Here is a 24,368-nt window from a genome sequence, read left to right on the forward strand (position 1 = left end):
ATTGATTCCCTGGTCAGGGAGCTAAGATCCTGCATGCCTTGTAGGCAAACTACAACAACAACAAAAACAACAACAAAAAACTTTCAAAAAATGGATTTAATACCTCCGTGTTCTTTTCAGCTCTAATTCTACTTGTCCTTCAGAGAAAGAAACATACAGATAGATTCCACATTTGGTTGTTTGGAGTGACTTTGTTTGAGCCTGCTAGTTACAGTCTAGAAAAGAATTTCACATTCATTACTATATGTTTCCTTGTTATGAAAGGTTACTCAGAGCCCTTTAGAAGACAGACTTTTCTATGATAATTAATGTAGACTACCTACTCTTGACTTAATGGCTTTGTTTATAGAATTATCGGGAAAGAGAATGAAATTATAAGAGCAGATGAAATGAGCCATTTTCCTCATTTGTATATTAGAGGCATTGGACTAGACCAGTATTTTTCAGACTGTTCTTTGGAGCCAGCTAAGGAGGTACCTCAGGGGCCTCCTTGAGGAGAGAGAGGCAAGGGAGACACAGGGTTCTTCTAGTAGGTGAGACTCTGCATCTGTGCCTTTACCTCCTGGCTGCATCAGGGAAGCTTTGCTTTCCTCAGTTGTACGTAGTAGGGTTTTGAGCAAGATTTCAAGGGGGAAAAGATTCTGTGGCTCCTTCACTACTGCCTCCCACCCCGAAAGATGAAATTTGAAAACTTTTTGAAGGCCTTTCCACCTCTACCCTTCTGTGACTGAATGCCAGTGAAGAAATAGAATGTTCTGGATCAAAGTTATCTTTTCGGACTGATCTTAGTGCCATTACCATTAGGCCCTCAAAGGAAAAGCCAAATTTTAGTCCATTTGATTGTTTTGAGGACTGGAGTAGTGGTCAAAATACAAACTGGACAGCAATATGAACACCAAAATATAAATCTGATGGCCTCATAAGAGAGTTCATTCAGAGTTAGGGTAGCCATATAATTTATCGTACAAACCAGGAGGTGCTTAAAAACAACCATACCCAGACAACATGGGCAAACCAGGATTCATGGTCCCCCTAATTAGAGAGAAACGTTACATTTACTAAAGTGAAGGTAAAGAACTGTGTATTATGAAAATGCGGTGCTTTTTGGAGGTTTCATGTTAGCATTGGGGATGTTAGTATCAGTTGGTTGGTTGCATTCATTATTACAGTTGCATGTGTTCTCATTTCCCGGCCATAAGCCATCAGGAAACAATTCTTTTATTTATTTTTCTCCTTCTTCTTCTTTTTGGTATTTATTTATTTGGTTGCACTGGGTTTTAGTTGCAGCAGGTGGGCTCCTTAGTTGCACCACATGAGCTTAGTTGCAGCAGATGGGCTCCTTAGTTGTGACTCTCAGGCTTCTTAGTTGTGGCTTGCCAGCTCCTTAGTTGTGGCATGCATGTGGGATCTAGTTCCCTGACCAGGGATTGAACCCGGGCCCCCTGCATTGGGAGCTCAGGGTCTTACCCACTGTGCCACCAGGGAAGTCCAAGGAAACTTCTTTATAGCATGTTCACTCCTTTTTCTCCTGGTATTTTCATCGTAAATTGCACACACGCAAAAAATTGTTGGGGCATATGAGGGGTGGGTGGGAGCAAATAGGAAGACAATGGTTATAATTAAAGGAATAGTCTGAATCCTGAATTTCTGCCCACCTCAGCAACCATTATTCATCTTGGAGATGTTCGTGTGAGAGTCCCTAAACAATGCACAGTTAATCCAGATCACAGTTAATTACATCGTAGTTCCCCTAACACATCTGCCCTCCTTCAGCAATTCCTCTCATTTATCCTAAGCTGAATAGACAGAAAGGCGCTCCTGTGTGGTTTTGATCATCTGTGTGCGTGTGCCAAAGAGAAAAACAAGGACTAGAAAACCCTTTGCAAGTGTTTGAAAGTGGTTTCTTTACATTAACCATCCCACCCCTCCTTTGAGTTGATTCATTGGAAGAAGGACCAGGCTGACGCAAGCCTGTTGTAGTGTTAGCCTCACTCAGCAATGTTTGGGCCCCTTTAGAGAACTGAGATTCCAGAACCCCTAAGTTGAGGGGGAAGGTGGTAGTCGAAACAGGAAGCAGGTTAAAAGATTGAGGGCTAGGGACTTACCTGGTGGCGTAGAGGTTAAGAATCCGCCTGCCAATGCAGGGAACACGGGTTCATGCCATGGAGCAAATAAGCCTGTGCACCACAACTACTGAGCCTTTGCTTTAGAGCCCAAGAGCCACAACTACTGAAGCCCGTGCACCTAGAGCCCATGCTCTGCAACAAGAGAAGTCACGACAGTGAGAAGCCCGTGCACCACAACGAAGCGTAGTTCCCTGCTCTCTGCAACTGGAGAAAGCCTGCGAATAGCAACAAAGACCCAACACAGCCAAAAAATAATTAATTAATTAATTAATTTTAAAAAAAAAAGAAAGATTGAGGGCTAGAAGGCTTGTCCATGTCCCGCTACCTCCCAGGGTAAATAAACACTTGAGGCTTCCCTGCATTGCATACTTCTTGACATGGTTCTCAGAACTAACTGTGGGAAATCAATAAGATCGACCATTCAACCTTATTTACCTATGCAGTAAAGAGTATGTGGCCCAAAAGGAAATAATCACAATTTCCAATGTTGCTTTTGGTATAAATTTTTCTAAAGCAAGAAAGAAATTTCTGTGTACCTTAGTTTTGTCAAGTTGTTTGAGACAGTTACTTTCTAAATATGACCCTAAATTTTCTGAGGATTGATCCCTATCCCTATCTTTGTATCCTCATATCTGCCTAAGAGGTGTTTGCATTGTTATATGAGAATACAGTGAATACAAGCTATAGGGCTCAATTTGAGTAAAACATTACTTTTCAATTGTTTAGTGGAAAATACTGTTATGACTTTAAACATTTTTTTGTTAAAGTATAGTCGATTTACAATGTTGTGTTAGTTTCTCATGTACAGCAAAATGATTCAGTTATATGTACACACACACACACACTTTTTCATATTCTTTTCCATTATGGTTTATCATAGGATTCGAATATAGTGCCCTGTGCTATACAGCAGGTCCTTGTTATTTATCTATATTATATACAGCAGTGTATATCTGTTAATCTCAAACTCTTAATTTATCCCTTCTACATCTGTGAGTCTGCTTCTGTTTTGTAAATAAGTTCATTTGTATAATCTTTTAGATTATGTCTATAAGTGCTATCATATGGTATTTGTCTCTCTCTGTCTGACATACTTCACTTAATATGATAATCTCTAGGTCCATCCATGTTGCTGTAAACATCATTATTTCATTCTTTTTTATGGCTGAGTAGTATTCCATTGTATCTACATTCCAAATGTTCTTTATCCATTTGTCTGCCGATGGACAATTAGGTTGCTTCCATGTCCTGGCTATTGTAAATAGTGCTGCTATGAACATCGAGGTACCTATATCTTTTTGAATTAGAGTTTTCTCTGGATATATGCCCAGGAGTGGGATTGCTGGATCACATGGTAATTCTATTTTTAGTTTCTTTTTTTGAGAAACCTCCATTGCTGTTTTCCATAGTATCTGCACCAATTTACACCCCTTCCAATAGTGTAGGGGAGGGTTCCCTTTTCTCCACACCCTCTCCAGCATTTATTATTTGTAGACTTTGTAATGATGGCCATTCTGACTGGTATGAGGTGGTGTCTCATTGTAGTTTTTATTTGCATTTCTCTAAAAATTAGTGAAGGTGATCATCTTTGCACGTGCCTATTGGCCATCTGTGTATGTCTTCCTTAGAGAAATATGACTATTTAAAATGTTGTGTTTGTAATTGGAAACTTTAAAAAATAAGGTTCTGCTTCACTGCTGAGCATGTTCTCAACTCAAGGACTGACTTGAAATCAAACCCTTCAACCAACTAGGTTGAGTTATATCTAAATTACATAATAATAAGACATTCAAGCATCAAGTCAGTTTCTAAAGATGCCAAAACACAAATTATGTAAAAATCTATCTTCTATGTAATGTTTCTTTTTAGAAGGCTGTAAAGCAACACTTGCACATTTGAAAAAAATATTCATTACATTTGTTTTTTTCAAGTATGACTACCAGTTCAACAGATTTTTTTTTTGCGGGGGGAAGCTGTGTTGGGTCTCCATTGCTGCATGCAGTCTTTCTCTGGTTGTGGAGAGCGGGGGGCTACTCTTTGTTGCAGTGTGCAGGCTTCTCAGTGCAGTGGCCTCTCCTTGGGGTATGTGGGCTTCAGTAGTTGCAGCACATGGGTCCTGGAGCCCTTGGGCTCAGTAGCTGTGGCACACGAGGTCTAGAGTGCAGGCTCAGTAGTTACGGCGCATGGGCTTAGTTGCTCTGCAGCATGTGGGATCTTCCCCGTCCAGCGCTCAAACCCATGTCTCCTGCATTGGCAGGCAGATTATTAACCAGTGCACCACCGGGGAAGTCCCCAGAGATTTTAATTTAAGATGTAGTGGTATGGGAAAGATAGTAAATGATTTGGCTATGAAAGACATATTTCAAATTAAACATGTTGAAAATCACCTACATTTGATTAATAAAATTAGTAAGCTCTAACACTTTGGTGACCCTAACAATGTTTTTTCATATAGATTCCCACCCCCACCAACTGTTGTCCAAGTATAGTTTACAGGTGGAACTAGAGCGACCTAAGAAATAAACATTCCTTCTTTCCGGTGTTCAGTAGAATTAATTACCTTGGGCCTGAAAAAGACCCTAATTTCCTAATTAAACACACTCACCTCACCCACTTCATCTACAAAGAAGTCTTTAAAGTCAAATATGAAAACCATTGTGGCCTTGGGGCTAGTTATTGCATACTTAACTCAAAGGTGTTCCCACTGTTTCTTCCTGAGCAGATGCCCTGCTTCTCCAGTTTACTTTTGCAACAAAAGGGTTGCGGTTATATGTTGAGCAATGATTTGATTATCACTAAGCCTTTTAAAGGCCATTAGCACCAGCAAGCTTAACTGACTTCAAGAGAAAGGCACTTCCTACTTGAAGTATACTTGCCTTGCTTCAGTTTTTCTGGGCCCAGACATCCAGAGATTTCAGCTTGCTCCATTGAGCTTTGCAATTCAAACTTCAGAAAAGTCCCTTTAATTAGGAACAGATGGTTCAAGAATACCCTGGTGCTGCACATCTCTGTATTACTTATTCCATCTTTACATGTCATGGTTCATGATACATTTCTTATTTACCTGCTTGCAGCAGCAGTTTTGCCTGGAAGGGTGAAGTCTGTTGTGGTCTTTCAAAAATGCGCAAGTGGTTACATGCACCATGAAAATTAATAGCTCCTATGCCAAAGAGAGTTGCATTCTCATGGTTTCAATTAACACTGACATAATGGGGCTGTGTCTACACCCCCACCCCAAACTCCAGAGTCTATAATTAGAAATCGGTGCCTTAGCATTGTGATGTCTAAATGACTGTCCTGCCTTGAAAACGATTTCCATTGATCCCCCTTCATTTTCGTCTATTCACAATGCCACAACACTTACAAGAGTACTACACAAATTATTTTGCCATTTCCCCAAATCATTATAAATGTCTATTTAAAAACATGAGTGACACAAAAAGCTTTTAAGTGTGTGTGTGTGTGAATATATATATATGTATATATTCAACCTTTAATATTCCTTTCCACGCACAACCTTGAAGACTAAAATCGCAAAGAGGAAGGTGGGGTGTATATATACTATACACTATAATGTATACAGGGGTGGACATGGGAAGGTAGAGGTGTGGGGAGTGTCAAGGACTGAATACGCTCAAAACAGTAATAGAGCTCTCTACAAGGGGGCGAATACAATGATGCTTTGACTTATAACTGAGTCTAAAACACAACAAGACTTACTTTCAAGCATTTATGCAGTTTCAGTTTTACCTATGTGGCTTAAAATATTCCTGAATGAATCCTAGCTTATTTTATATCTTTTATGTCTTTAAAATTCTATTATCAGGGAAATAGGAGAATCTCCACCTTCTTTCTTTGCGCCTGTGTGTATCGAATCCAAAACTAGTTGGAAAGTTGTTGAATAAACCCTTCACATCTCACAGCGTGTTTGGGGAATCTCTTTCTATCTCTTTCTTTGACCATAATTTGGGGAATGATTTCCTGTTATTTTTATTGGGTGCTTATGTTACCAAGCAACAGATAAAAATCTAGGCCCTTCCTGTTTGTTTGGTACTATTGGCAGTGCAGGGAAAAAATGTTGTAGTGAATGTATGTTAGAAAGTGGAAGAAACTAGAAGGAAATATGTTTTTAACTTCAGTGCCGCATGTTGACTGCCATCACTGTGTAATGTAGATGAAGGCTCATTCTGAATTACTGAAATGAAATCCAGGCTGTGTGAAGAGTTCTGCTCCAGCATTTCTTTCTTTTTTCTTTCTTTCTTTCTTTTTTTTTCAGGCAGCTTGCAATAGTTTTCAATGTGGTGTTTGGAAAATGCAGGTTATTTGGTAGAAAGTCCCAATCTATATTAAGAGAGTCTTTGCAGAAAAAAGGACTGTTCTGCAAAGGCTTTTTATAGCAGAAATGGTGTGCAGATGTCATGTTAAATGTATATCCTGAGGAAGGCAGGAATGAGTATTTTAAAAAGAGTCTTAATAAGTTAAAAAGGAAATGAAGATTCCAACCCTCCCCCCCCCCCCCAACTGGCTTTTACCATGAAACATAGACTAGCTCCTAAACACCTTAGTCAGTATTGAAGGATTTCATAAGGCTTGGAAGTTGGCTATTAATGTATTGCCAGTATGCTCAGTAACTCAGATTGATTTTGATTAGTGTTAATAAAGAAATATTGAGTCCAGACAATGTTCCCTTTCTATTATACTGGTCCCCCAAAGTAAACAAATCAAGCCATCTCATTTTCCTATAAATAGTGTCAAAAACTTTTTCTTACATAAATAATATGCCACGTTCTAGTAGAAATTAATCATCTCTGCTACATTTAGCTGCAAGTTTTTCAGACTGTTAAAACTTTGGCAAAATACATATATTTTTTCCTGTTTTTTTCCAGTAACCACTTTTCTCTTCATGTCCAGCAGTGCTTACTTGAGGTTTTGAGTTCTTTGTGTCTAGTGCTGGTGAATATTTTTTCTCTCACCCCTGTAGCATCTTGAACCATTCTACACATATAACATTGAGTACATAAGTCATTATTAAAAAATACATCATCTCATCTATAGTTGTCCAGTCAGATATTGTTCCATGTAGAACAGTTGCATCTTAACTTGCCCTCCAACATAAAAACTGATTCATTTGGTCAATAAATTTGAACACTGCAAATTCTCACTAGAAGATATCCAGCCCCAGAGCTGAGGTATTCACTGTGTGTGTAAGACATGCTATGCTAGCTCTGGGAGCTATGCAGAAGAACCAGCCCCGTGTGCTGCCCTCAAGGTTCTAATAGTCTGGTACTCAAAAGGTGTACATCAAGGAAATTGAATGTATTTGCTCTAGGACAAAACTGCCCGAGTTCAAATCTTGGCTATTTACTGGAAGATCTTGTGCTTGTCCCTTAATCTCTTTGGGCCTCTGCTTCCTCATCTGTGAAACTAAATAATAATACTCATCTCCTATGATTATTTTGAAGCTTAAATGAGTTAATACATATAAAGTACTTAGAATGGAGCCTGGCACCTAGTAAGTACTCTCTATCATATAAAGCAATAAAATCCAATGAAAGCTATATCAGTAGAAAATTAATTCTGACAGCAAACAGTATTTCTCTCTTGAATATATACATCCCGACCTTCATGATCATGAAACCATAGAAACAGAAGCATTTTCTCTCTTGAGACCATTAACCCATTCTTTATGTCAGTGGTTCAGAGCGGGAAGGGAGGAGTGGACAGTTTTCCTTTTCCTTTTCTTTCTAAATATGATTTTGAGAAATAACTAATTGCTAAGAGAGGTCTGAAAAATCTGACTTTTATAAAGGCAACCATACCTAACCCCCACCCGACTCCTACTCCAGCCCCAAGGATTCTGGAAGTCACATCTGGGCTCCGCAGACCCTTCTTAATAAAAGGAAAACAAATCAAACATTAGTCAAGAGCTGTGACCCAAAGGAATAATCAGATTGATCATTTTAAGCTGTATGCCATGCCATGGAGAATCTGTACATAAGTAAGGATGAAAGGAAGATCTTAGAGTATGGTTACCCCTTTTGTTAATCCCGGTGTGGCATGATCTACCACTCAGTCTTGGGTCTTCTGGAGTAAATTACTTCAGTAAGTAAGTTATTTGAGGACTTGAGAGAAGTAATTGATTTTGAGTGTTACAAGAGAGTAGAATGTGAATGAAGTTGAAATCATGTTCAAAATTAATAAATCCCCAGGACAAAGTATGACTTAGTCCACTATTATATCTGCTTATGAGTGAAAAGTTTTCCCCGGTATAGTGGAGAGAGCATTGCGAGCTTGTAAGGGAGCACCCATGAGGGCCTGGCATATCATGACATGGAGGTGAGAGCCTCCACCGGATCAAGGAGTTGTTCCATTTTACCAGAAACGCCAGAAGAGAATTGAAATTGAAGTATTGTGTACTATTTGGCTTTTTCTTCCCTGTGGCAGTAGTATTCCTTTGGCTTGTTGACCAACCTACGTTGCTCTTTACCGAGAAGCCCTAGATGATTCCAAAAGTGAAGCAGCTGTGTTGTTTGTCCACTGGAGTAGCCCACAGTCAGAAAGTAGAGATGGTCCTTGGCACTCTGGGTTCACCATCCTGAGCTTGGTCAGGTCAGTGAGAGTGGGGACCCAAGACCTGGGGGATATTCTCAATCCCTCCTTCTGGGGGGGCACTTTTCCTGGGAGAATGAGCATTGCAGGGGACCCCTATTTCTTTAGTTCTCATGACTTTTAAAAACCTTTGTCTTCCTACTGGGGCCTCATCAACACAAGGGGTTTATTTCCCAGGTTCTGAATTCCCTTCATGTAAAAACTGCATGCTGATTAGTGGCTGTGAGACGAAAGACAGATTTTCTCTAACTTTGGTATTTCATATGTCCTTTCTCGTCCCAGTTTTCTTCTAAGTTCCCCATCTCAGTTGTGGTATTATTTAGTGTTTCCATAGCATGTTATAGCTGAGCTCCTTGTGATCATTTTTAGTAGTCACACAACAAATCATGTGCAGAACATGAGCCAGTACTTAGCCAAAGAATGAAATGGAAAAGATCCACTGAAGCCGGCTTCATAATCTTCCTTTAATAAAACTCTACTGTGTCATTCGGTTTGGTCTCTCTTTTTAAAACTTGAGCCTCCATCAACCTATTTTAGGAAAGGATACCACTATAAGGCCTACTGCATAAATAATTTGACTTAGAATTGAACCAAGGAAAACAGTGAACTCCATCCTAGCATTAAAAAAGAGATAGGAGGGAAAAGGACTTCTTTGGCTATAAGTGTTTCTCAAGCACAATTATGGAGTTTAAAGGTTTTGCTTATTTCCAAAATATCTGTATACCATTTTGAAATTTCTTTGTGTTTTCTAGAACAGGTCTCATAGTCTAGAAATTCCTACTTACCTTGCTCTACCTAATCACAAATGCATTCCAGAATAATCCCTGGCTCAGAGTAGGTGCTCAGTAACTACTTGTTGACATTTCAACTTTTTTCATTGTTTTCTTATACAAGTCTGTTGTCTCCTAATAAGCATCATGATGAAAAAAAATGCCATGCACTAGCCTGGTTTTCACAGGCATTTTCATAACTGTTTACCTCTCCAAATCCAGCCATTTTAGCATTCCCACCAATGTGGAACGTAATTAAAGATAAAGAAGAAAACAACCAGTGCTTGAAAGATTCGAGTTTCATGTATTCTGTTTAAAGGGGCAGGGACACATGATATACATGGGAAATCGTTTCAGTGTTTGCTAAGATGCAGTGCTAGAATCAGATGCAGCCAGGTGGCTGTCCACCAGTCGATTATTCTCTTTGGCTTTGGTTTTCTCGTGTCTTAAATGTGAGAGCTGTACTCAGTGATCTCTAGGGCCCCTTCCAACTTCTATGATTCTCTAGCCACCTCCTCTCTCCAGTCCTTTTTGTTCTTCTGTCAAATGAAGGGGATGGGAAAACATCAACGTCCTAACTCTCTGTGACTTTAAAGGCATGCTCTTGTAGCTGTCCCGAAAACCTAGCTATCCAGAATGGCTATTCTTCCAGGTATTGGTTAGCCAAGAATTTACTGTACATTAATACATAGTTCAAAGGCCTAATTTAGTAGTGCCTAGGAAAACATTTGGCACTGGTTAAAACTGTGGAGAAGTCCTAATTGTTCGTAGGGAACCTTGAGTTTGGTGTATACAGTTACCATCCTGTTGGACGTTCCTCCCCCTTTTAAGCTCGAGTTCAGTTTGAGATAAGAGGGTGGGTGTGTGTGTGTGTGTGTATCAGATCGGAGACTAACAGTGTGAAGTTTTTCTCCTGACAGTGCTAATCCTCCATTCCTGTTCCTAAGGCTACTGTTGATAAGTGGTATCCAAAGTTACACTCCAGAGCAGGTGAAGTGCACTGCTGGACTGCCCTGCATCCCAGCATCTGTTTCCTGCATGGTATCTGCTTTCAGAAGTCTCTGTTTGCAGAACTGGTTGATACCGATAGAGAGGAATGCACTAATCCTCTGATATTGACTCCAAAAGGGGAGGGTGGGACAGAAAGAATGAGAAGACAGGAACTCTTGGGGAGCTGCCAGCTTGTGATCCTGGACATGATCCTTTCTAAGCATTGATGGAAATGAGTGACAGGATGGGATCAGCTCTTCTCTGCCCAAGGCAATTGCACCCTATAGAAGTAGAAAGATAAAACTAAGTAAGTCTCACTTCTCTACGGAAGACGCCCAGTCCACTCCGACTTCGGTGCTGCCTTCATCCTTGCATCTTCCCTTGCTCATGAACTTTTAGTAGCCCCCTGTGTCTTGCCATATGGTGTACTGGTTTCTGCCTGGCATTCAAGCCCCTTTACAGTTGGACCACGTACACAGTCCTTCCTATGTACAGCCAACCTTATTTCCGCTAATTCTTCAACCCCATTCTAAGATGCCATGGTCTGCTCAGTACCATGTATGCTTTTGTTCATTTCATTGTCCCTAACTGTGATGCTCTTCCTTCATTAGATCATTTAAATCCAGCCCCTTCTGATTAGCAGATGCAAACTATTATATATAGGATGGATAAACAAGGTCCTACTGTATAGTACATGGAACTATATTCAATATCCTGTGACAAACCAGAATGTAAAAGAATATGAAAAAGAATATATGTATGTATGTGTGTATAACTGAATTACTTTGCTGTACAGCAGAAGTCAAGTATATACTTAAATAAAAATTTTAAAAATAAATAAATAGATCCAACCCTTCAGAATTTAACTGAAGTCCTACCTCTTCCGTTAAGTGTTCCCTGAGCACTCTGTGCTTTACTGCTCCCAAGCTTTGGATGGCTTTTACATAATCCCAAGTTCAAATTTATTCACCTTCTTCCCTGTAGGATACATAAATTTGCCTTCTGTGCAGCTATGGGCACAGAAGTGCACACAAGGTACCCTTCTAAACCTTTACTTGGGGCTTATGTTTGAAAGGGCAGTCAATGTGTTTGAAAAGAAGATGTGCTCAGGTTCCAGTCTGGCAAGGCAAACACAGTGATGGGAGAGGCCACAGCTGGCCTTGGATGGCAGGCAGGTAAAGGTCACCTCTAGTACTTGTGGCAATCCTGGAAATTTATTTGTAAAAGGACTTTGATATCATTGAGCTGTTTAAAATTAGTACGTGTAATGGAGTGTGTGTGCTATGCAACTTGGTTGTTTAAGGTAATTCAATGTTCATCTCTACCCTCCCCCCACCCCGCCCCCCATTCTTCCCAGCGTACCCCTTTTCTTTATCTAATTTTGCTCTAGTTCACCTCTTCAGGAAGCAAGCCAGGCCTGCTAAATGTGACACAGCACGACTCATTCTTTTTTTATTTTCTTTTATAGCAACATTTAATTTTTATTTATTTATTTACTTTATTGGCTGTGTTGGGTCTTTTTTGCTGTGTGCAGGCTTTGTTTTTAGTTGCGGTGAGTGGGGGCTACTCTTCATTGCTGTACGCAGGCTCCTCATTGCCATGGCTTCTCTTGTTGCGGAGCATGGGCTCTAGGCATGTGGCTTCAGGAGTTGCAGCACATGGGCGCAATAGTTGTGGCTCACCGGCTCTAGAGCACAGGCTCAGTAGTTGTGGTGCAGGGCTTAGTTGCTCTGCGGCATGTGGGATCTTCCTGGAGCAGGGATTGAACCTGTGTTCCCTGCATTGGCAGGCGGATTCTCAACCACTGCGCCACCTAGGAAGCCCCAGCACGACTCATCCTTAAGGGAAGTTCATGGCCAAGCCTTCAAAGTCAACTCGATAGACTTGCAATTGCTGTGTCTATCTTTGCCCCACTCACCATTGTCTTTTTCTTCACCCAATTAGGTAAATCCCACAGCCCAGTGTACCCATGCCCTGTTGAAGATGATCTACTGCTCCCACTGCCAAGGTCTGGTGACTGTGAAACCCTGTTATAACTACTGCTCCAACATCATGAGAGGCTGTTTGGCCAACCAAGGGGATCTTGATTTCGAGTGGAACAATTTCATAGGTGAGCAGGCAGTTAATGTATTTGTGTTACTAAAGATAGCTCAGCTTCCAGCCACAAGGACTTTGTTTGTTTGTTTGTTTGTTTGTTTGGCTGTGCCATGCAGCTTATGGGATCTTAGTTCCCCAACCAGGGATCAAACGCAGGCCCCAGCAATGAAAGTGCCGAGCCCTAACCACCAGACTGCCAGGGAATTCCCCAAGGAATGTTTTAATTGTCAGCGATGAAATTTCTGTTCCTTATATAGTGTTTGCCAGAGTTCTAACTGTACTCAAAGTTCATACCACTCTACAAGTAAATGTTCCCTTGAACTAAAGGTGGCATTTCTAAAGACATTAGACACAGCAAATACCAAGTTTTCATAGCGAGAAAGTGACTTTTTCATATTTTCCCCCTAAAGGTCAGTTTTAGTTCCACATCATAGGCTGGTACCCATGTAAATGCTGGAGTACAGCTACCACAGAGCTGTGAAAGCGGCTTTTCAAATATTCTATCTGTTACACTGCAACCAGATCTTCTGCAAACTGGCCAGATACCCCTTGGATATTTGGATCAGGTGCAATCTGATTGTGGAAATGTAGGGGTTTTGTTTCTATACAGGATTTAACAGTCATAGACTCCTGTGGTGAGAATGGAAGGACTCTTGTCCTGATAATTTTAGAGGTCAGTGTTCTCACCTACACCTAAAACCTAGAAAACCATTACTGGAACCCAGACAGCAATGAAAGTTTCTGAGAGGGTTACGTATGATTTGTGGGAAAGGACAGATTGTGGATGATTTTAATATCCAGTCATCGATTCCCTCGGTGCCTGCTGAATGCATATGGAATCCCAGAATGCTAGTGGCTGGTGGTGAAGCTGCTAGTGGTGGCTCTGCACACACATACTGTCAGTGCCCCAAAACAAACTCAGGTTTTTCTCCCATCCCCCAGTCACATTTGCATAATGGCAGAATTTGAGCGTCTTTGTAAGCATCGATTTTTCATTTATTTGTCCACATCATGGGAACATGTATGCAATTTGCTGAGGGTTTTTTGAGGGGGAGGGGAATGGGGGATTGGAGCTGGGGAATGCTTTTTGGTCTGCATGAGAGCTAATTACCATATTAACTCTGAAAGTGCATCAATAAATTGGCTCCAACAGATTCTTGAGAACACTGACACAAGGAAAAAAAAAGATGTGAATATTAAACACTTCAGCACAATTGTAGCCTAAATAGCTCAAAGCTAGAAGACCTGAAAAAATCTTCCACACACAGAAAAGCAGAATCCCATGAAAGGGAAGGCATAAGACCAGCGAAGACATGCACACACAAATGGCACGTCATGCCCAGAAAGAAGCTTTGGGAGAAATTGCTGCTGGAAAATATTTCCCAGGGAAATAGAAAAGCCCGTGGCATTTCTAGTTCTGAAGTTGAAATTTCTTTCTTTCTCTCTTTTTAAATCCCACTCTCACCCCCACACCCAAATGTCATGCTTGCAATTCACTTTTGCTAAATTCATTTTTAAAAAGCAAGACAGTTTGCGTTTTCACTTTCCCCTGTAATATCTAATGCACTCGTTCTCTGGGCAGAGCAGTAGCATTTGCCATACAGTAGCAGAAGTGTCTGCTGACAGTGATCTAGGTTTGCTAACTTTTCTACAGGCGCATCAGGAATAAAGTACACTATTCTGTTCTTCTAACGTGTCTGGCAGAAACTACAACTCATAAACTTGTGTTAAAATACAAATTCTTCTCCATATTTTTTCCAAGAGTTTGCAGGTCCATATCACAACCATACAGTGGCTTGCTTAATTAACGTCTAAATCAAGGAGGACTTTCTTGCTGCCACTGTTCTTGCTATGTGTTTTGCAAATTACATTTGTTATCTTTGATGAAACAAAATTAAACCCGAGTGGAAATTGGTAGGATTTCAGAATCAATTTTCTTCAGTTATTTTAAATGATACTTTTTGGAGGGAGGAAGAATATAATTACATCTAAACTTCATTTTTAATGGGTATTTTATTCTTTATTTGGAATAAGCTGATACAAAAGGCCAGGAGTAATAGACATTGTTAATCTCCAGTGCTTTTTCATGGATTTCCACAAGGGTTTAATTAATTTACTCTGTCGTAGTAGAATTCAGTCCCAATTTACGTGCCTCTGCCATAAGTTCTTTTTTTTCCCCCCCTTTGCAAGGAATTTTTTCCCCTCTTTAAATGACTGCAGTTAATGAATGGTCAGGAGCTTTTTTTCTCCCCCACTTCTTTAAATCAGATCTTGGGGTTAAGTCAGGAAACTGCCTTTTGTTCATCTAGTCCGGTTGTGAGGCTGAAGATGTGGGTGTCTGATTATCGGCAGCACAGGGCATAAGGAATCACTTTCCCTAGTGAGAAGGGGCTGCTTTGGGTTTTTTTTTGGGGGGGGGGAGCGGAGTGTCCTGAGCACTGAAATCCTACAGTCAGACTAGACTTTTCAAAGGGACTAAAGATGAGTTTTCCAACTCTCCCTTCTTGCTGCCATGCCCTCCTGTCCCTCTCTTGAACTGCGCCTATTGAACTGTCGTCCACCTTTATCAAGGTGGATCCAAATAGTCAAAACACCTCGGACTTGGTTTTGTAAGAGGTTGGTTGTAGGAAACCTTTTTGAAAAATACTCCCTCCCACCACCACCACCACCACAAAAGTCAGTTTCTGGAGAATCATCGATTATGCTTAGGTGCAACTTGCTCTCCATCGCAAATTGCCATTAACATTCAGTTGACTCCTAGCCAACCTTATTACCATCACCTGTCGCTGCCACTGGGACTTGAGTATGGAGGGGGTCAGGATGCTGGCTGGGACGTCAGCCAGTTCCTGGCAGGAGGCAGGAGCTGGTCAGGTATCCCACAAAGGGAGACCTGCAGCCTAGATCCATCAGAAGCAACAACACTGGACCAGCCATTGTGGGTTTTCTCTTGAGGCTTCTCATCAGGGCTGGCCGCTTCTATGGAGGCGCCCGGTGGATAGCCAGGCAGGACTTGTCCCAGGGCTGAGCGGTGGCTTTGGCTCCCGGGCTGCAGGCTCCGGGCAGAGCACAGCCTCCCTCGCATTCTTCAGCCATGGGACACGCAACGCCATGGTACCGGCACAACAAAGGCCCAGCCCCACTTCCTTCCCAGGCCCTTGTGCACAGCCGGCTGGCCGGGAGTTTACAAAGACACCAAACAGCCAGAAAAAAGGTTTATATTCCCTTTTCACAAACACGTTCATGATCTGGCCTTTCCTCGCCACTAGGGGAATAAGTAGTGACGAGATGTCCTGTTTCCTTCCTGTTGAAAGCTCTGCATTTGGGATGTTTAGGATCTGTCCCTTCATAATATTTTTCTCTGGAGCCAGTGACTTCTCGGCTCCCAAGGCATGTGCTCTCTGGACGTGGTGGCCCTGATGCTTTGACAGTGATGAACACGTTTAGGTTGTGCTCCACTTGTTTACAAAAGTCCCCTTTCGCTAGCACATCAAACGCATTTTTCCTCTCCTTGAGCACAATGGTATATTCATGCTGGCAGCCTTTCCTTCGAGGTTGGAAGCATCAGTTTATTGGCGCTTACCACAATGCAACCTGAAACTTCATTTGTTATGAGTTTCAAAAAAATTGCATTGCACGGAAACCTATTTGCAGTTTGTGACATTGGAATTGTACTTGAGAGAAATGAGCCCATGCTTTAAAATGTTGGGTTGCATTTGTTCCCAGGGGAAGGTGAAAGGTTGCTGACCCGATTTGGGTTCATTGATATGCTGATGTCAGAACAACTTTCCACTAGTGAGCTTAGGTAGAAGTTCCACCGTGGCCTGTGCTTTGAGAGGGACACAGCATCTTCTAGAAACTCACCCTTCTTTCTGACAGCCGTCCTTGGACTACATGAAGGCTGTGGCAAATGTGGGCCTAACTCTCCTTTAAGGGGAAAGAGCAAGTTGAAAAGTTCCCTGCTTGTCATGAGTGGGGCATCCTTTTTCTCATTTGGAGATTACCTTTCCAGTTTCTTCTAATTTTACACAATAAGTGTGAGGGAAAAATAGAAAATCTCATAATCCCAAGAACCATGGATGACAAGAAAACCAGTACAGTACTTTTTGTTTGAGATTCATTGTGTCCTAAAAAATTCCAGACTTCTGCAAAATGTGATTTCTAGAGTAATTAGTGAAGACACACATTGTGAACACATGGATTTTGTGTCCTGTCTTGGGTTGTCTTTTTATTTGAATAAAAAGAGGTACATGTTTTGCTTTAAAATAACTCAAGGCCCTGGTATTTGAAATGGGAAGTTTATCTTAATATAAAAATTGCATTTCTCAAAATGTCATTATTTGAAAAGTCATTAGAATTCCTAGGAACACTTTCATTTGTATTTTCTAACTGCGCACTCAAGGAGCTGAAAGGGTTTCATTTAAAAAATGAAAGAAAAGAATTGGTATGCCAGGATTTGAACTGATTTATGTTTTTGACTCTCGTAAATGGAACATGAAATGAGAAGATGCGTGGAGGTCTCTGGGAGAACTGGCCTGTTATTCTGCTTCCAGCCTTAGGTTCATCAGCTGGGAGCTAACTCGGAGCCGAACAGCGACAGCCACTGACACATAGAGGAATGAATAAGGGGTGTAAGGTTCCCGATTGGGTTTCCTTGCTGTGGAATAAAGCCTTCGTTTGGTCACTTCACACTCTAGAGAGCTAGCGGTACATAGTGACTGAATCCAGTTTCGTGTCATAGAAATAGATATAAAAGCATGAATTAATGATCATGCCCGCCTCCCCCCACCAAGGGAAACAAAAACATTAAAATAATCAAACCGATTACCCAAAGCCAAGCTAATGCTTTACTTTCTTTGCTATATTGTTCTGCCCCAAACCTCATGTTAGATGCTATGCTGATGGTGGCTGAGAGGTTAGAGGGCCCTTTCAACATTGAGTCGGTCATGGATCCCATCGATGTGAAGATTTCAGATGCTATTATGAACATGCAGGAGAACAGCGTGCAGGTGTCTCAGAAGGTAAGGAAGTCCGGGTCCTGGAAAGGAGAGGCAGGGGCCTGTTCCAGCCTGTGATGTCAGTTCCATCAGGTGACCATGCTTATGCCAATGCAGGTTTTCCAGGGATGTGGACCCCCCAAGCCCCTCCCAGCTGGTCGGATTTCCCGTTCCATCTCCGAAAGTGCCTTCAGTGCCCGCTTCAGACCCTTTCACCCTGAGGAGCGCCCAACCACAGCAGCTGGCACTAGTTTGGACCGACTGGTGAGCATTTTGGCAGGAATGGCCATGTTTAATGACAAAGAATTGAAAACCGTTTGCTCAAAATGCGTTTTTATTTGGGAGGCTTCCAGGTGTGTGGGGTCTCTTCAGGTGAAAGTTTTCCAGCAGATTGCACAGGGATGTTGGTGAATCTGCCTCTTTGATTCCCTAGCTCTCTGATTTCCCTAGGCTGGGAAATGGGGTGTGCTGAGGCTTATTTGAACACCTGCCTTTTGTTTCACAGCATGGGTAAAACATAGGCTGGATCCTGAGTTCTAAAAGCCCTGCGAGAAGAGACTATGTCTTATTAGTGTATCTCTGGGACGTGGGCCTCAGATGGCAGTTCTAATGAGGAGCGAGAATGGACAGTGGATCTAGGCAATTTTTTTTTCTTTTTTCTTTTCTTTCTTTCTTCCTTCCTTTCTTTCTCTCTTTCTTTTTAAGGCAACATCTTCAGAACTTTCATTTCACCTGTTAATTCTTTGGGTGATTTTACACATTTTCCCTGTAAGTGTGATCTGCATTTTTCTCTTCTGACTACAGAGAGACTCTGGAGATATTTTAGATGTGGTGAAAAGGCACATCTGTAGGTAGTTTTGGGTGTTTACAGAGGTCTCTCTCTCTCTCTCTCTCAATGAGGTTACTGATGTCAAGGAGAAACTGAAACAGGCCAAGAAGTTCTGGTCCTCTCTTCCTAGTAACGTCTGCAATGATGAGAGGATGGCTGCAGGAAACGGCAATGAGGATGACTGCTGGAATGGAAAAGGCAAAAGCAGGTGAGCCTCCATTGAACGGGTGTGCACTCCCTCCCTTCCTAGATGCCCGGAGACCTTTCAGAGAAAGTTTGCTCAGTTGTTTAGTCGAGGCATCATGAAGCATTTCACAAGTAGGTGGCAACAATGCGGAAGGCTTCGAGACATTCTTAGGAATTGCCTCTGCTGTAGTAGTGTCAGGAAGGCCCCCAGCTACTTGCAGAGTCCTGGGGCAAAGGTTTGTGACAGTGGCTATACGCTGGCATTTCTGCTGCAACCAGGGAATGAGCTGTTCTAATAGTGTCATTATTTTTAATGTTCAATACCTGTAGTTTTGTGATGGATGGCCTGGCCTCATAAAGTACCAGTTTTCAAAAGGTCTCATTCTCTTGCTTAATGATGTTCTGTGTCCCTCCCCTGCATACTCAGTAACTTAGACAAGTACCCGCTTTATTCTGACCTACCAACCTCCGCAAAATGGGTAGTTTTCAAAAAGGTCACAGTCAGATTGGAGAAACATGATGTATACCCAGGAAAAGGAGAGATTCACTTGCAGTTCATTGCTCTCAGTGGAAAAAACTAAAAGCTAGGCAGGAATCTTTGACTATCTTCTGTAACTTTCTGTCTTACTGATCATCTGAATGGGGTCATTCCTCATTGCAGGTACCTGTTTGCAGTGACAGGAAACGGGTTAGCCAACCAGGGCAATAATCCAGAGGTCCAGGTTGACACCAGCAAACCGGATATATTGATCCTTCGTCAAATCATGGCTCTTCGAGTTATGACCAGTAAAATGAAGAATGCTTATAATGGGAATGATGTGGACTTCTTTGATATCAGTAAGCATTTGTGCTTCTAAAGGACAAATTCTTGTACACCTTGTGATGAGGACGAGCAGAATGAAATCTCTATTCCATTTTTTTTTTAAATAGGTGATGAGAGCAGTGGAGAAGGAAGTGGAAGTGGATGTGAGTATCAGCAGTGCCCTTCGGAGTTTGAGTATAATGCAACTGACCACTCTGGAAAGAGTGCCAACGATAAAGCCAGCAGTGCTGGGGCCCCCGCTGGGGCCTGGCCCTACCTCCTCACTGTCTTCTGCATTTTGTCCCTGGTTATGCAGAGAGAATGGAGATAATTCTCAACCTTAGAGAGAAAGTGCTCATCATCAGAAAATTAAAAAAGGCACCGGTTATCACTTTTATACCATCCTAGTGACTTTGCTTTTTAAATGAATGGACAACGATGTACAGTTTTTACTATGTGGCCACTGGTTTAGAAGATGCTGACTTTGTTTTTTTCATTCAGTTTTGCGGGAAAAGGGGATTTGTACGTAAAGTCAGTCCTGCTCCCTCAGAATCATGTTAAACGTGGCTAACAGTGTAGGTACAGAACTGTAGTTAGTTGTGCATTTGTGATTTTTATCACTCTGTTTATTTGTTTTCTTTTTGTTTGTGGGGTTTTTTTTTTTTCCTTCAATATGATCTCACCTTGTTTCTTACAAGAAAACCAGGGTCCTTTCTTGGCATGTAACATGTACGTATTTCTGAAATATTAAATAGCTGTACAGAAGCAGGTTTTATTTATCACGTTATCTTATTAAAAGAAAAAGCCCAACAAGCAGTAAAAATGCCATTCATCACTGTTGTTTTAGTTGCCTTATCTGGAGAGAGGAAGAGGTGAATTTTTTTTAATTATTTTTATTAAGGTAGGACAGAATGTGAGGCCTCAAGGGGGCTTCTGAGCCACTTGTCAGGTTGTATTCAAGCATCAATACAAGAAGAAGGTTATACTTCATTTATAGCTGCTGACTGGAAGAGACTGCAGACTACGCATTTTGGTTGAGTTGGGTTGTATAAACTAAGATCACAGTTAGGTCCATTTCTTGAAGATTCCTGACGCATTCTCCCTCAAAAGTTACAAGGCATTCAGGATATGCCGGTTATCACATGTTCACACTTAGTTTGGGGGTGGGTTTGGTTTGGTTTGGTTTTTTTATCCAGGCAAGTTAGCAAGCCACTGTGTGCTGGTCTTTGTGTCCACACTTGACCCTCCTTGAATTGATACCCCAACGGCAGAAGTAAGTGACCAACAATCTCATTTGGTCCCCCTTGTTCCAGATTTCAACCCCGGTCATATAGAGGGAGCTGTCTGGGGGCTAGCCAGAACTGGGGTACAGCGTGGGCTCAGGGAGAAACTATCAACATTCAAGCAAAGTTTTTATCCAGTTTTTGTCCATGCATTTGCATCTGTTTTTCAACCCCAGGGTTTTGTTTTGTTTTGTTTTTTAACAAAAGAGATTCTAAGGTGTCTTATTTGTGTCTTTTTCTTGCCAAGCCCCCCCATCTGATCAGAAAGCAAAGGTCTTGCCATGGTTCACAGCTGTGTGCTACCCTATCAGCCAAGTAGCGCTCTTGGGGAGATGTGAGTGTCTAGATTTTTTTTCATGTGTTGTGGGGGGTTTGGGTGGGGGGCGGGGGGGAGGAGTGGGAGTAGGTAGAGCTGAGAAGACCACATCCTCGTGGTGACCTTTAGCCACGCAGGTGAACTGGCAAAGGCCATTATCTCTTGTCCCAGGCCAAAGAGTAAACACTGCCTTGGCCCCTTTGGAGCCCTTTCCTTGTGTCCTTAACCAAATGACAGCTCATAAAACTATGAGAATGTAACAAATCACTAAAAGGAGTTCCCAGAAGCCTTCAGAAAGAATCACACTCTGCAAGTCTCTTCCTGCTTTAGACAGCCATTAAGATCCCAACCAATTCCACAGAAGCTGAAACCCACAGAGAGGTTGTTTGTGTTATTGTTCAAACTTCAGTTGTAAGAATAATTCTCTATTTTTATATTGAAACATAATTACTTGATACCTCAGGGTCTACATTTCATTCAACTTTTTACACCAAATTCTGCAGAATGGACAAAATGAAATATTGGGGGCTGTTGTAAACAGAGGCTTAATTTTATTAGAAGTAGCCAGTTATTTATTAAAGCATGATGTTAATAAAATAGGCATATTCTGGCTGGTGTGTATAAGTGTTTTGTTTTGTTTTTTTAAACAAATCACAGAAGACATAAAATTGAAAAGGCGCTCCATTTATGTATGAGGAAAAATTGATTGTAAATAGCTAAGCTGCCTTGTGAGAACTTGGAAAATGTGCTGATACTTAGTAACTACCTCAGTTGTGAGGAATTTCCTTTTTAGCTTAGACTGCTATTACTTTTACTTGGTAGAAATGAATCTGGTCTCCAAAATGTGGCTCAAAGAGTTATCCCCATAGACCTTGTTAGATTGTTTTTAATTCAAAACCCTGAACTTTGCCCAGCTGTTTTCTTTCAGTCAAGTTCTCGAAACCAATAACATTTTCCGAATTAAATATTCTTGAAGGTTCTTCTGGAGTCCAACTGATTTGTTTTCTTTCTTTGCATTTTTTTCCCTGTTACTCCTTTATTATTGAAATTGTCTCTTGCTCTTGAACTCAAACTATGAAATAAACAAATCATAGATTTTTCCATTCAGGTCTGACTGGATAACTCTTGGCTTCTAACCAGCTGGCAGGCTCACACCTGCCACCCTCCCCAGAACAGGAATAAAGGCAAGTTGAATATTTGAAAACCTTAAGAGTTCAGAATATGAGGTAGAAGAAAAGCTTTGCGAGGAGACCTTACTTTTCCAAAGCCTCAGTTAATAGCATGTGAAGGGTTTGTGCTTTACAAAGTCATTTATCAGTTATTTTTCTTTCAAACGCCTTCACTCACTCTGTACCTTAAGAAACAACATTTATACGACTCAGATTTGTATTGTATTTCAAAAATAGTCAGTAGTTAGCACCTATTATTTTGATAAAACTATACAAGCAATTGACTTACATTTTTGAACTTTAGTTCCTGAGTGTTAAAAACGTAACAGTTTGCGGGTAATTTTATATGAAAATTAGCAGTTAAATTTTTAAAGTAAAATTTGTCATATGTGATTACAGGACCACAATAAAGATAGGTATAGATGGTGCTACACAAAGCCCTACTTCCCCTTTTGTGTCAGCAGAATATGTCTATTTGCAAAGTAAAAGGTAGTATGTTAATAACTGTGTGTGTGTATATGTGTGTGCGCACTCACTCAAGCAAATACCAGACTACCAAATATAGCTTTCTTTTTTGAAATAAAAAAAGTACTGGGAAGTTTCTTCCAACTTAGAACTTTGTGGGAAAAATATAATTTGGCATTCCATGATATACTTAAAAATTCAGTTTCTACCTTTAAGCTACTAATTATTTTCTTCTAAAAATCCTTTTTATATATGTGAAAAATACCTGAAAGATGACATGGTAATATAGGAATTCGAGTCCATCAGTAAGGCAAATGCTGTATATTTGCTTGTCTAATTTAGTTTTTAAGTAGGTAATATAGAGACAGGGTTTAAAAACCAAAACAACTACTGTAAAGGTACTGAGTGAATGTTTCTGTCCTATTCCTGCATCCATTTGCCCTGTTACTCCCACACCTTATTAGATCAACTTATTAGTTTAATATATCTTCTTTCAAAGTTCCTTTATACATATATAAGCACATATGAATAGATTTTTCTTTTCTGCCTCTTTACATGAAAGGTAGTATATTATACCAATCATCTCATATTTTTTAGGTTAACTTTTATTGAGAGGAGGAGTCCCTAAAGATAATGGATTTCTGTTCTAAAGGCATGGCTTCTCCATGCTACCACAATTTTGATGTTTACTGCATTTTGGCTGAGATTAATCTAGGTAATTTTTCAAGAAAAAAACATGAAATTGACGAGGACCAGTTTGGCAGTGTAGTGCTGTAATACCGGAGTGCACAATTAGAATGCTCTCTGTGGTTCATTAAAGTTCATTTTGGGCACTTTGTTTTCATATCATCACCAGTGAAGAAGACATTGGCCAAAGTGATTGGGAAGATCGTCTTAGAACACAGCACATTAATACCACTCTTAATCCTTGGAAATGGTTCAAAAAGGCAATGTTGTGCCCTGGAATCAACTCATTCTATTAAAGTTACCCTTAATGTTTCCTCAAGCCCAAATGCTTTGAAGCACCATCAACTGCCACACAGGATGGAGATAAGAGTGTTAGGAAAATGTGTAACTAGACCGTTTGGGTTACCTCGTGAAATATCCGTCCAGTGGTCGAGGAATCATTAGGATATGCAAATATCCAAGTTCAGTTTTTATGTAAGATTACATTTTTACTCATCAAGTATGAAGTGACTTCTAAATTCAGAACTAATCCGTTAAAAACTACAGAAATCCATTTCTCAGCATGAGTGTCCATGTGTGGAATTAAACGCCCATTTTACTGTACTTTTGACACTTCTTAAATATTAGGAATTCTGGGGAAAAGAAGTACAGGATCATTGGAAAGAAAAAGGTTTTCATGCATCAATCCTGCCAGGTTAAAGCTGATGAAAGTTGACAGGGGTGGTTAAAGAATTGTGATGACCCAAGATGCTTTTCTAAAGGGTTCATGGTCTTATGGACTTTGATGAAAGTTCTCTGCACTTTAGGGTAAAGTTTCGCAACAACTTCCTTGCCCCACTATATTGTCATTGTGTTTCTTACCGGACAGTTGGAAGTCTTGTGTGTTTGTGTGTGTATACACACAATCATATCTACGCACAGAGGTATGTTTGTATATTTTCAAACACTTAATCCCAGTTAGAGTTTACCCTGTCACTTATGGCCTGCCTTCTCACTGCTGGCAGTGGTGTGTGCTTGGGGAATGCAGACTAATTTTAATAATAGC

The 24,368-nt window shown here is 40.9% G+C and overlaps 1 protein-coding gene across 1 annotated transcript in view; it reads left to right on the top strand.

Moving 5' to 3' along the window:
• Nucleotides 1-21,613, top strand: part of GPC4 (glypican 4) — a 120,886-nt gene extending 99,273 nt beyond the window's left edge. The window contains exons 4-9 of the mRNA XM_057719160.1: nt 12,440-12,605; nt 17,480-17,610; nt 17,704-17,850; nt 18,487-18,623; nt 19,263-19,438; nt 19,532-21,613. Coding sequence (XP_057575143.1) covers nt 12,440-12,605; nt 17,480-17,610; nt 17,704-17,850; nt 18,487-18,623; nt 19,263-19,438; nt 19,532-19,734 — 960 coding nt within the window. The 3' untranslated portion in view covers nt 19,735-21,613. The remainder of the gene's footprint in view (nt 1-12,439; nt 12,606-17,479; nt 17,611-17,703; nt 17,851-18,486; nt 18,624-19,262; nt 19,439-19,531) is intronic.
• Nucleotides 21,614-24,368: the final 2,755 nt, after the last annotated feature.

This window comes from Hippopotamus amphibius, chromosome X, assembly GCF_030028045.1.
Source record: "Hippopotamus amphibius kiboko isolate mHipAmp2 chromosome X, mHipAmp2.hap2, whole genome shotgun sequence".
In the NCBI taxonomy this organism is placed as follows: domain Eukaryota; kingdom Metazoa; phylum Chordata; class Mammalia; order Artiodactyla; family Hippopotamidae; genus Hippopotamus; species Hippopotamus amphibius.